At 42.0% G+C, this 14426-nt stretch overlaps 1 protein-coding gene across 1 annotated transcript; it reads right to left on the bottom strand.

Annotated features, from left to right (window-relative positions):
* Positions 1 to 10826: 10826 nt before the first annotated feature.
* Positions 10827 to 11804, bottom strand: LOC122678070 (olfactory receptor 2A5-like). The gene has a single exon (XM_043878518.1). The coding sequence runs from the start codon at positions 11802 to 11804 to the stop codon at positions 10827 to 10829; it is 978 nt and encodes a 325-aa protein (XP_043734453.1).
* Between the last annotated feature and the right edge of the window lie 2622 nt (positions 11805 to 14426).

The raw sequence follows: 14426 nt of genomic DNA, 5'->3' as shown, positions 1-14426 counted from the left end.
ATACCAGGTCATTGACTGAAGTCTATCTAGGATGAGGCTAAATTTGGGAAGGGGAGGGAAAACTTTATGAGATTTTCATTTTCTCAAGTGTGAATTTTTCATCAAAACTTCCAGTTTCTCATTGTGTTCCCTCAGTCTTAGTCCTTTTTTTTTTTTTTTTTTGCTGACAAAGGAAGAGATTTTATTAGGAAAGGGCACCCTTTCTTGTGGTTCAGGAGCCACCACCACACAGCGCATTGCTTGAGGTTCTTCTGCCTTAGTCTTGGTGTAGAGTGTGATGACAAAGATTTGAAGTTTCCTTCTCCCTCCTGTAAAAAACCAAATCACTCAAAACTCTTTCCTTTGGTGCTTTAAACTTTGGATCACTACATATATATAGGCAGGGCAAGTCAGAAATATGGGCAAGATTATATGATTCCAGAAACATGAAAAATTTTTTGGAAATTTTACCCAGGCCTGTGTTTCTTGAGTCTTTGGTGTCTCTGGAAGCTTCCTCATATCCGATTTTCTTTCAGATGGAGTTGCTCACCACTGGGCCTCTTCCTGGCCTGATTCACAACTGAAAATAAGTCTTCCTGTTTGACCCTCAAACTATCACTGAGGCAGAGTAATAGCTGTTTTTTTGGCCTAAAGTTGGCTTTGCCGTCTCTGACCCTGTCTGCTTGATGGGAATACCCTCCCAGTGGTAATCAGTACTTTGGGGTCTCTTTTTCTCCTAGAGTTGAGATTTATGACAGTCAGGGAGCCCCAGAGTTTAGTTTATATGTCAAAAGTTAGAGTTGATTCTTCGTTTGTGGTGTCATAGGAAGTGGTTCTAGTGGAGGAACATGGGATTTGAAATCAGAAGATTGATAGTCAAGTCTTGGTACTTTAACTGTGGCCTGTTCAAATAATTTAATCTCCTTGAGCCTCATTCCCTTCTCTGTAAAATCTACATACTATCTACCAGGAATAGGAACGGAACCTGTGAGAAGTAATATATGACATGCATGGCACACACGGCACTGTTGCCGGCACAAACTGGAAGCTCAGTGATGTTCATTCCAGTCAAACTATCTTCCTGGTGTTGTTCATCAGATGGTAAACAAAAACTGAAAGAGACCAAAACAAACATGGTATATTCCTAATCTTGAAGAAGTTCACGGTCTTTTGGGGGAAATAGAATAAAGACACAAACCACATTCCAATATATTTAGCACTCTGATGGAAATATGGGCTGGCAGTCAATGCTCTGTGCTAAGCACTAGGGATACAGAAATAAAAAACTTCTACCGCAAAGAACACATATAGGAAGGAGACAGATAAACAATTAATGGTACTCAAATGATAAGTGCTGTGACAAGAGTAAGTATATAGGGGGTCATGGGGACCCATTAAAGGAGCTCCTGAACTAGCCTTTGAAAGCTAGACTTTTCCAAGAAGAGGGCCCATGATGTGAATCTTAAAACATGAATAGGAATTAGCTAAGCAAAGAAATCAAGGAAGAGTTTGGCAAGCAAATGGAGTAGTAGGTACAAAGCGTCAAATGAAGAGAAAGCTTTGTGCAGCCAGGGAACACATGTGATAAGGTCTGAGGGCAGGCTGGTTTGCAAACAATAGAAAGAAAAAGGTATTGTGTACCTTGGTAATGAGCATGGACTCGATCATTTAGGCCATGTCCAGTATCAGATGAGTTTTAAGCAGAGAAGTAATTCATTGAGGCTTAGATTTTAGAAAATCACTGTTTGGGTGGAAGTTAGGAAAAGACATTGGAGAAAGACCAGCTGGGAGGTATGAAGGAAAGACAGAAGGGTAATATTCCAGACAACCAAGAAGAGAAGCGAGATTAGAGAGAGATGTGCAGGACTTGGTAACTGAGAGGTACAGAAGATGAGGAAGAGGGAGGAAACAAGGATGAGTTTGAGGTTTCAGACCTGGGAAGCTAAGTTGACAGTAATACCATTACAAGACAGGTGGGGGTGAAAGAAAGAGTGATGGGTGGGGGAGAAAATGGCCAGAAAGTCATTATTAATTCTATTATAGACATGCAGAGTTTGAAACACTGAGTATCCTTGAGGATCTGATCATCAAAGAGTTAGACAGATTGCCTTGGAGCTCAGGAAAGAGATCTGAGCAGAAAATCAAACTTTAGAAGGTAATTAAGGCACAGAATGGAGGAGAACTCTCAGGGATAGCTCAGAGAGAGTGCAAAAGCTCCAAACATGCAAGCTGGGAGGAGGAACACTGGAGAGATCAGCAGGAGAAGAGATCAGCTTGAACAAGAGCATCCCAGGAGGCAGGAGAGCTTGACAGTGTAAGTTCAGGAAGCTACCATCTCCAAGGGTGCATATGATGCTAAATGCTATAGAGACAGCAAGAGGAATTAAAACTGTTCAAAAAATGTAATAATGCCAAAGTTATTAGTGGCTTGGATGTGGGAAATTTCTGTGGAGTGATGAAGGCAGAAATCAGGTATCAGTGAGTTATGAGACGTGAACTTGACTACAAAGAGAAGGACTGAGATGAGGAGATATCTAAGATTGGGCCATAAGGTGGACAGAGTGTTTTGTTTCCTTTGTCATTTTCTAAGGGTAAAAGAGAGTTCAGACTGTGTATTACACTGGGGGAAATCCAAAAGAGAGGGAAAGAGGTGCTATTGCATGGTCTCTGAGGAAGCAGACAGCAACAAAACTAAGAGCACCAGTCTTGAGAGGCAGTTTCAATAGAGCAGAAACAAAGGGGAAGATGTATGAATGAGGAGGATACAGATCATTTAACTCTGTGTGTGTGTATGCACTCAGTCGTGTCCAACATTTAACTGTGACCACCAGGAAATTCAAGATCACATTCCCATGGACCAGTCTCACAGGTTTTTTCTTCACATCTCATGTAGGTGGTGAGGAAGAAGCTCTGATCACATGATTGCAAATCAGATTTCAAATCTCAACTGGATAAAACAAGAAGTGTATGCCAGCCAAAAGAAATGCTATAGCACCAATGTAAAGTTCCCTGTCCCTCCCTTGTGCTCACAGAGCCAGCCATACATAGCCAGCTCAGCTGAGAAATACCTGAAGACTGAAAGGGGATCAATACAAGGATGTTTCTAAAACATCATCATAAAGTGACAAAACTGAGAAAAGATGCTGTGAGATCACAGGAGATGTCATGGAACTGTGTCTGCAGAAGCCAGACCACCTTCTGGGGCCACATTTTAAGGGGACAATAGGTAAGTTGAAAGAAGTTATAATGAAATGTCTGGAAACATGATGTGAGGAAGAGTTGAGGCAAGTAGGGTGTTTGCCATGTGGAATGAAAGGGTAGGAGAATTCTGGAAGCTGAGGGCCTACTCTCTGAAAGGCTTTCATGTGGAAGATGAATGAGACTTGTTCCAGGTCCTAAAAAGTGCACTTGTGAATTATACTAGGGAGGTAAGTTCCAGCAAAATATAACTAACTTACATTAGTGAGGGCAGATCATGGATAGGATCAACTGACCTGGGAGATAGTGAACTTGCTGACCCCATAAGAGGATCAAACAAAGTGTCACTGGGACCAGTCCTGCTGGTCAGGTAGGAAGGTCTCTGGTTCACTATCTCTGGAGGAGTTAGGACTTTGTCATCCTTCTATGCACTTCTTCTTTCAGCTTCATCTGGACCTGATGCCTGATGCCTGGACCATCGTAGTAGTCTCTCAGTAAGCATCCCACTGGTAGTCTTTGCCACATACTCAGGGACCAGAATGAGGAATGTGCAGAGGGATAGAAGGACCAGGAGGAAGTGAATGGGGAGCTCCAAGCCCACTATGAGCCTTCTTTCCATCCATCCCAAGTCCTGGCCTAAGGCTGTACCAGAAAAGAATGCTAGGATACCAATATCCTGTTTAGAAGCAGTTACATCTCTCCCCTTCCCAAATGAGAACTTCACAGCTCTTCCCACTTCTAATGTCTCCTTCCAGGCTCCAACTTCTATTAACTTGTCATCAACACCTTTATCTATCCTTACCAATGTCTTGACCTGTATCCTCACTGGGCTTCAGAGGAGAGTCAAATGCCTCAGCTCCATACAACAGCCTTCACTTTCTTCTACTTTCCTCTCCCTCAGTTGAGGAGCTCACCCAGAAAACAAAGAAGGAAAGAATATGACAAAGAGACAGACAGATCACTGTTCACAGAGAAATCAGTGAACAGAGGAGGACAAAGATCAGGGAGCAGGCCTGGGTGGCCTGATGTAGATGGAAAGGAGGTGGAAGCAGGCAGGCACATAGTCAGACATGTGGGGAACACAGGGTTGCCCAGGAGTGAGAGAGCATGCTTCAGTTTCCTGTCTCAGGCCTTTCTCCTTACCTGGTGCTGGGCTCAGGGTGGGATGCATTGGGGGCCTGCTGGGTCCTCCTTTAGTATTCTGCTCCTGATCCTCAGGGAGAACAGATCAAATTTTTTTAATGAGCCTCTGTGGGATTCTCCAAGCCCCACAGCAGCCCTTCCAAGCCCCAAACTCACTTTTCACCCTCCCAGTGTAGCACTGAAGACCAAACACTCAAGAGTCTGATCCTCCCATCCTGATGCCTCCTGTTTCTTTCAGGCGCTCCCTACTCAGCTTTACAGCTCAAAGGGCCAGAAATATGAGTATCAATTAGAGCAAGTGCTTGGATTGAGAAATGGCGGTGGGGCTGGTGTGGCTGGGCAGGCGAGCCAGGGAAGGTTTCTATGCACCATAAAGAATAGGTTTGGGGGGCAGGAAAGGGCTATATTCTGCACTCATCCCCCAGGACCCTGTCTTCATCATGCCCTGCTGGGTACTGGTCTGCATTATATCCTGATATCTTAGGGTTTCAAAAGACTGTGGCATCCTGTAGAGAAGTGAATATGCCCTAAGAGATCCTTCATGGAACCTGGATCAGGATGAACAGCTGATAAATATTCCACATAGGAGCAATGGTGGTTTAATCACTAAGTCATGTCTGACTCTTGCAACCACATGGACTGTAGCCTACCAGGCTCCTCTGTCCATGGTGTTCTCCAGGCAAGAATACTGGAGTGGGTTGCCATTTCCTTCTCCAACATAGGAGCAAAGCCTTGAACAATTCAAAGACCTGTGATCAAATCCTGGTTCTGCCACTTAACTGATGGTGCAGTATTGGACAAGATACCTGTAGTATTGGACAGAATTCTGTTTGTAGCTCTTTTCTCCTTCTACACACTTCCTCTGGGTAAATCTCATCCCCTCCAATGGCTTCAGTTTCTACAGAAGTGCTAATGACACTCAGATCCCTATCTTTAGAGCTTTCTCTTGAGCGCTAACCTCATCAATTCAATAGATAACGGGGGTCCCACAAGCTCCCTTAGCCCAACTAAACTCATTATCTGTCCTCCTGACCTCCCTTCCCAATCCCCTGTTCCCAATCTCAGTGAATGGTTCCATCACTCATTTGATTAACCAGACCTGGGATTCATCCTTGACTCCTCTGTCTACCTCACCATTTCCTAATGAGCTACCTAGACCCATAGAGTCTACCTCATAAAGACCTCTTATTTAAAACCAACCTCTCATGTTCAGTAATTACTCTTTTAGTTAATAGTTCAGTTTCTCATCAGTTCCTGCCTGAATGAGTGCAGCAGCTGGTATCCCTCTCCTTCAATTTAGTTTCCACATGAGAGCCAGAGTGATCATTCCAGGTGTAAATCTAATGTCACAGTTCTTTAATGGATGATGTCATGCCTATTTTATCTCTATTACTACAAAATCTACCCTCTTTAGGCTGTTTTGAAGGATATAACAGTTTATGTTTTGTTAATTTATTCCTAAGAATTTCATTTTTATGGAGTTAAAAATAATGTTCATGCATGCTCAGTTGTTCAGTTGTTTCTGACTCTTTGCAACTCCCATAGACTGTAGCCCACCAGGCCCCTCTGTCCACAGGATTATCTCAGCAAGAATACTGGAGTGGGTTGCCATTTCCTTCTCCAGTGGATCTTGCTGACCCAGGGATCAAACCTGCATCTCCTGCGGTTCCTGGATTAACAGGCAGATTCTTTACCACTGAACTGCCTGGGAAGCCCATCATAAATAATATTATGTATTTAATTCTAGTTTTCAGTTGTTCATTGTTAGTATATAGGAGTAAAATTGATTTTTATGTGTTCATCCTGAACCCTGTAACATTACTAAACTAATTACTTATAGGAGTTTTAATGTAGAATCCTTGATTTTTTACATAGACAATTAGGTTATTTGAAAATAGATGCAATTTTACTTCTTCCTTTCCTGTATTCTCTTTCCTAGCCTTATTGTACTGGCTAAAGTTTACAGTGCTATTTTGAATAGGATTGTTGAGAGCCAGCATCCTTATTTTGGTACTGATTTTAGGAGGGAAAACATTTAATCTTTCATCATTTTGTGATGTTAGTTGGAGGTTTTAATACAGATTTTTTTTTTTTTTTTGGTTAGAATAAGGAAATTTACTTCTATTTCCAGTTCACTGAGATATTCTTTTTCAAATCATCAATGTGGGAAACGGACATTTGTGGTCATAAACATTTGAAATAGCTTTATGCAAATATATCTGAATGATGCGTTAGTAGTTCTTGTTGTCAAAGGGATTCAGGGATGAGATGAGAGTTAGACCCTTTAAGATCTCTATGTGTTTCTGAGGCCAAAGTTGAGAGCTTAGTTGGTGGCACTGAGTTTGGGGAGTAGAAAAAAATCTTTCATCCTAGATGAAAGTAGTTAGAAAGCTTCCTGAGAAGAAACCCATACGAGGCCTTAATGAACAAGTAAAGGGATAGTAGACAAGAGTGAGGAGGACACTCCAGGTGGAGTAGCCTATGCAAAGACTTGGGGAGACAGGACTGGCCAGAGTAAGGGATCATGTTGGGAGGTGGGGAAATTAGGAGGGCCTGCTGTGGCTTTCTACTGCCCTGAGAGCTCTGAAAAATAAGGTCCAATGGTGTCAGCAGATAATCCTCACATGCCCTTCCTTTTCATTTATTTATTTACTGGCCATGCCGTTCAGCATGTGGGATCTTAATTCCCCAACCAGGGATCATATCTGCACCCTGTGCTTTAGAAGCATGGCGTCCTAACGCCTGGACTGCTGGGGACGTCCTCTCACATATCCTTTCTAATGGCCCCAGAACAATTCTTAATAAGCCCTCAGGAAACACAATCAGAATGTCTTGCTGACAATTTCATTTTTTTTTCCTCAGGAAAATCAAGGCTCCTCTTTCCTCCGGACTTCTCTTCTTAGAGGCTACAGCCTTCAGGCAGAAACCCTGGGACTGGAGTAGGCTCTTCCCTTCTCACAATCCATCCATATCACTCTTAGGGCCTATGTTCCCTTAATGCTTGGGGATTGCTAAGAGCTCTCTAGGCTGTCAACTCCCTTAAATTTATCTCCTGGGGAAAGTTGCTAGTAAGCAAAATGCACTCTTAGCATTTAGTACTCTTTAGTGTTTTCTCAACATCCAGATAATCCTTGGTTTACAAATAAAACTTGTTTCTAAGCAACTAAGTGCAATTAGAATATTTTGATAATTGAATCCTATTAGACTTGTAGAGAGTAGCCAATTTACAAGATTTATCTTGTATTGCTTTTTACAAAGCAATTAATATTTATCTTACCCCAGAGGAGATAAATTTAAATTTACTTTGACAGCACAAGTTTAGTTCCTGGTTACTGTGGCAGCTGATACGATTCAGTTTAGTTCAGTTCAGTCGCTCAATCATGTCCAACTCTTTGCCACCCCATGGACTGCAGCACGCCAGGCTTCCCTGTCTATCACCAACTCCCGGTGCTTGCTCAAACTCCTGTCCATCAAGTCAGTGATGCCATCCAACCATCTCATCTCCTGTCATTCCCTTCTCCTCCTGCCTTCAATCTTTCTCAGCATCAGGGTCTTTTCCAATTAGTCAGTTCTTTGCATCAGGTGGCCAAAGTATTGGAGCTTCAGTCCTTCCAATGAATATTCAGGACTAATTTCCTTTAGAATTGACTGGTTTGATCTCCTTGCAGTCCAAGGGACTCTCAAGAGTCTTCTCCAACACCACAGTTCAAAAGCATCAATTCTTTGGTGCTCAGCTTTCTTTATGGTCCAACTCTCACATCCATACATGACTACTAGAAAAACCATAGCTTTGACTCTATGGACCTTGGTTGGCAACATAATGTCTTTGCTTTTTAATATGCTGTCTAGGTTGGTCATAGCTTTTCTTTCAAGGAGCAAGCATCTTTTAATTTCATGGCTGCAGTTACCATCTGCAGTGATTTTGGAGCTCCCCCAAAATAAAGTCTCTCACTGTTTCCATTGTTTCCCCATCTATTTGCCATGAAGTGATGGGACCAGATGCCATGATCTTAGTTTTTTGAATGTTGAGTTTCAAGCCAGCTTTTTCACTCTCCTCTTTCACTTTCATCAAGAGGCTTTTTAGTTCCTCTTCACTCTGCCATAACGGTGGTGTCATCTGCATATCTGAGGTTATTGATATTTCTCCCGGCAATCTTGATTCCAGCTTGTGCTTCATCCAGCCTAGCATTTCACATGATGTACTCTGCATATAAGTTAAATAAGCAGGGTGACAATATACAGCCCTGACATACTCCTTTCCCTATTTGGAACCAGTCTGTTTTTCCACGTCCAGTTCTAACTGTTGATTCTTGACCTGCATATAGATTTCTCAGGAGGCAGCTAAGGTGGTCTGGTGTTCCCATCTCTTGAAGAATTTTCCACAGTTTGTTGTGATCCACACAGTCAAAGACTTTGGTGTAATCAATAAATCAGAAAGAAAGTGAATTCACTCAGTTGTGTCCGACTCTTTGCAACCCCATGGACTGTAGCCTGTCAGGTTCCTCCGTCCATGGAATTTTCCAGGCAAGATTACTGGAGTGGGTTGCCATTTCTTTCTCCAGAGGATCTTCCCGACCCAAGGATGGAACCCGGGTCTCCCCAATTGCAGGCAGATGCTTTACCATTTGAGCCACCAGGGAAGCCCCTAATAAAGCAGAAAAGATATTTTTCTGGAATTCCCTTGTTTTTTGATGATCCAACAGATGTTGGCAATTTGATCTCTGGTTCTTCTGCCTTTTCTAAATCCAGCTTGAACATCTGGAATTTCACGGTTCAGGTACTCTTGAAGCCTGACTTGGAGAATTTTGAGCATTACTTTACTAGCGTGTGAGATGAGTGCAGTTGTTTGAACATTCTTTGGCATTGCCCTTCTTTGGGATTGGAATGAAAACTGATGTGATTGCATTCCACTAATCTTGATGTGTGTGTGTGTGTTGAAGGTAGGACTCTGTGAAAGAGAAAGTGTTAGTTGTGCAGTTGTGTCTGACTCTTTGTGACCCCATGCACTATAGCCCACCAGGATCCTCTGTCCATGGAATTCTCTAGGCAAGAATACTGGAGTGGGGTGCCAGTCCCTTCTCCAGAGGATCTTCCAGACCCAGGGATCAAACCCAGGTCTCCTGCATTTCAGGCAGATTCTTTACTATCTGAACTACCAGGGAAGCCCTTATATGCTTTCAGTTACCATCATTAGTATCTAACTCATATATTCTGACCTCACAATAAGCCTGATATTAACATTTTAGTTGACAAATACAAGCTACTGTTAATAAAGTAATGACTATTTTCTAAGGTATCTGGCTTTGAAGGCAATGACTATTGAATGATAATTTATACAATTATTTAAGTTCTAAGGCCTATTTCTACTTGAACCTAAGAGTAATATTATGGTATAGTCAGAGTCTGATATGATCATTATCCCCATATCAGACTCCAACTTATGGATAGGGGCCTGAGCTCCAGAGAGATTAGGTGGTTTTTCCAAGATCAAATTATGTCAAGGCTAAAGTTTGGGGCCCTTCCCCCTCTTCTCTAAGGTGGCAGAGGAAATTTAAGGGTAAGTCAGTTGTGGAAACCAACATACTCTTTTTGTAAATAAAGGTCTGGATTGCTGAAAGCCATGGTGGGGTAGGTACAATGGAAATAAGAGAGGAATCCATGAAAGTGAAGAAGAGCTAAAAGAAGAAGTGTGGAGGTGGACAGACCAGGGATGGAGAAGGGCTAGGAAATCACTCAACAAACATTTATTGAGAAGTTACTATTCCATTGCAAGATGCTACTTGCTTAGGCTATGAAACACTTGTGAGGAAGATCTAAAGTAGCCAATAGAGCTCTGACTTGATGGATCTGACCCTATAGCTGTGACTTAGAATCATAATCCTCAATATTTTGAATTTTCCTCAGTGGTATCCTATCCACTATCTCAGCTGAGCCTCAAAAAGCTCTCCTAACTCCTTGAGATGTGGCATAATATAACAGAGAAGAACCTGGGCTCTGGAACTATACAACCTGGGGTCAAATCTCAATTGTGTTACTTTCCAGCTGGGTGGCCTTTGCAACTTGTTTAATCTTGTGCCTCAGTTTTTTGTTTGTTTGTTTTAAATTTTATGAAGAAGATCATAACACATACCTCTGGAGTTGTTATAAGAATTACAATAAAGTACATATAAAGTACTTAGACAATGCTTGTCATGTGGAATGTGATCAATAAAGGTAGTTATTATTTAGGCCCAAAGAATATTCTGGAACACATTGTACAGATATAAAAACTAAATCTCAGGGAAATGAGTGGACGTTTTCAAAATCACAGAAAGTCAATGATGTATTTCATCCCTGAACACAATTCTTTCTTTCCTACTGTTTCTAGTAGCCTATTTAAATGCAAAAGTATTTTTTTCTAGATATCTTCCCTATCCTAGGCTCCTTCTTCAGTCCAGTGATTTCAGTGAAAGTGTGGATGTCATAGACAGAGACCGGAGGCACAGCAGACAGCCCTCATCCGTGGCCTACTGAGTGTCCTCACTCACTCCAACTAACTTGAAGAAAGCCCTCTTTACATCCTTGTTCCGGAGGCTGTAGATGATGGGGTTGAGGAAGGCAGAAATGACGTTGTAGAATAGAGCCAACTTCTTGTCATCCTCTGGGGAGGCTTCAGAGCCAGGCCTCATGTACATGACCATACATGGAATACAAAACATGGTGACCACAGTGATGTGTGAGGCACAGGTGGAGAAGGCCTTGATTCGGCCCTGGGTGGAGCGAATCTTTAGAATAGCAATGAAGATGCGAACATATGAGGCCAGAATGAGGGACAAAGGAATCAGGAGCAAGATAAAGCCCAAGATAAAGTCCACTTCGTCATTGAGGGATGTATCTGCACAAGCCAACTTCAAGACAGCAGGAATTTCACAAAAGAAGTGGTTGATCTCATTGGGGCCACAGTAGGGCAGATTCATTGCAAAGACTGTGTAGACAAGGGCACAGGTGAGACCACAAAGGGCAGAGCTGACTGCCAGGAGTACACACAGGGTTTGGCTCATCTTGACCCCATAATGGAGTGGGTGGCATATGGCAACATATCTGTCATAGGCCATAGCTGCAAAAATCCAGGTCTCAGTGATGCCCAAGGTTAGGAAAACATACATCTGGACCACACACCCAACATAAGAGATAGTTTTACTCTTGCTTACTAGATGGATCAACATCTGGGGCACTGTGGTGGTAGCATAGCTGAGATCCAGTAGAGAGAGGATGCTGAGGAAGAAGTACATGGGGGTGTGGAGCCGTGCATCTGCTCTGATCAAAGTAACAATGAGACCATTGCCCAGGACTGTAAATAAGTAAAGGAAGAGGAAAAGAAAGAAAAGGATCCAGTTGGTTCTGGGATTTCTGGAGAAGCCCAGGAGGATAAACTCGGTTACAGAGCTTTGATTTTTCCAACTTTGGCTATGGGTGGCCTTCCTTCTGGGGAAAGAAAAGGACATATTCCTACATACCTTGTAGTCTCAGTGAGAGAATGCCATGTAAGACCCACAGCTGCAGGGACTGAAGACATCTCAGAACTAAGCAAGCAATCAAACCAAGATATCCTCCTCCATGCCAGGGAACATTCTATCTAAATTGGCTTCACTTTGCTATAGGCACTTGGTGGGGATTATAGAAATAATATTGATCTGTCTAATTAGCTTTAATAAAGTTCCAAGGGCCCTATGGAAAAAACGTACATGGCATAAATCTTATTTTGAAGAACACACACACATACCCATCCCATACATCAAAGGAAGGAGGCTAGGGAAATATAAAATGTTTTACGGTAAACCAGAAAGTTGTAGAGCACTCTATAGATCCTAAAGTCATTCTTTCAAATGTCAAGACAAGCAGGTGCTACCAAGGACAGTGTAAATGTGAAACAAACAAAAACCCTTGCTTCTTGCCTTTGCCTTCCTCTCTGATGCTGTACCTTTGAAAACCCACATACCATAAATTTTCAGAAAAAGGGGGAGTTTCAAGGAAGCTTTTTTGGGAAAAGAAATCTTTCCTATAGAACTTTATTTCCCTCACTCCCACCATTCCAGCATTACCTGCAGTGGTTACAACTATAAAGATAAATTGATGTATAAAGACAGCCAGAGATTCAAGAATTGAAACCTAGAGAACATGTCTGTGCTCCTGGCATTTCTCAAGAAAATGAAGCTTATTTACCTGGAAATTAGGTGCCTGTGTGTCTCGAAGCTTTTCTTGAAAACTAGTAAGGACTCCTCCACAGCCATGTTGCTCACAGGAGAGAGTTGAGCATTGGGTGGGAATGGATCTTCAGTGTGATTTGAACTCAATCCTCCATCTCACCTTGGCAGGCCTAGACAGCAGAACACAATGCTGACCAGTCCTTTTTTCTTAGTCCTTTTGCAACAGAACCATAACTGCTGGATACATACCTTTTCCAGACACCAAAGAAGGAAACAGTCTTTTTTGAAATGGCATTCCATGAAAATGTTTTAATAAATGTAATCTCATTTGATTATTACCACAACCCACTGAGGTCAATATCACTACTTCCTTTTCATAAAATCACCTGTCCAAGGTTGGGCAGAGTAAATGATGGAGCCAGGACTCAAAGTCCAAGTCTCGAATGTGTCCCTCACACCAATTTCATGCAGGGTTTAGCAGGTTTCCCTGATGGCTCAGACAGTAAAGTGTCCTCTTGCAAATGTAGCAGACCTGGGTTTGATTCCTTGGTTAGGAAGATCTCCTGGGGAAGGGAAAGGCTATCCACTCCAGTATTCTTGCCTAGAAAATCCCATAGACAGAGGAGCTTGATGGGCTATAGTCCATGCGGTCACAAAGAGTTGGACATAAATGAGTGACTAAGAACACACAAACACAAAATAGACCCACTTCAGGTAACACTGTGAGAGAAAGCTGACCTGTGTATCAACACTTTTAGAGAGCAGAAAGTTCATTTTGCAAAACATTGCAAATTATCAAGTGTTTTTCATAGAGAATCTCAAAACTTTGGATCGGAATTTCAACATTTAGAGCATTGCACTGGCATGACAAGGCTGGCTGATAGCTCACAATTTGTGTTAAAATAACACTACATAAAGCCGTGGACAGGACTCAGGCTTGGATAAATGAGAAAAATGATATTAATACTCACATTAGAGGCTGTTTGCAATAGTATAGGAGTTAGTGGATATGGTTCATGCTCTTCTCTCATTTAAGAATTTACTCAATTGTCATCTTTGCAGGGAAGACTTGAATCTTTCCTGATCATCCTGTTTGAATCTGAAATATCCCATACACCATACATTTTCTGTTTTATCTATCTTCATAATAGTTAGCAACTTCTAATGTATAAAATGATTTTTTGAAATCATCAATTTCCCTCACAAGAATTCATGAATTTTTATCTTCTTGATTTATTGAATATTACCAGATTCTAGAGCAGTGCCTAGCATATAGGCATTTTAAATGTTGGATAAATGAAAGGGCTGAGTCCAAGCTGACCCACTAAGGGCATCAGTTGGTGCTATTTGTACTTAGGGGAGCTATCCTTGTTGCTGAACTTTGCTTCCTAGTGAGCTAGCAATGGAGTTGACCACATTCTGAGGCTTTCCTTTGGATTTACATAGCTATCAAGAGATTTCTTTCCTGGTGGCTCAGCGGTAAAGAATCCAGCTGCAATGCAAGAGACAAAGGAGACACAGGTTTGATCCCTGGGTTGGGAAAATCCCCTGCAGAAGGAAATGGCAACCCATTCCAATATTCTTGCCTGGGAAATCACATGGACAGAAGAGCTTGGAGGGCTACAGTCTAAAGGGCTGCAAAAGAGTCAGACATGACTTAGCGACTAAACAACAGATTTCTGAACTCGGACTGGTCCAGACCATTTACATACATTATCCATGGTCATCCCACAAAGTCAATACCTACTATTAGCTGCATTTTACAACTAAGGAAACTGATATTTATCAGAGTTAAGCAAAAAACCCAAGGGCCACCCAGAGCACTGTTTTTAACTCTTGAACCTGCAATTTAGAAGGAAAAAACACAAACTGGAGCTTCTCTATACGGAGAAAAGAGCTTATCAGTAAGGAATCCATGAA

This window comes from Cervus elaphus, chromosome 20 (genome assembly GCF_910594005.1).
Source record: "Cervus elaphus chromosome 20, mCerEla1.1, whole genome shotgun sequence".
Lineage (NCBI taxonomy): Eukaryota > Metazoa > Chordata > Mammalia > Artiodactyla > Cervidae > Cervus > Cervus elaphus.
This window is presented reverse-complemented; position numbering and strand designations above follow the sequence as displayed.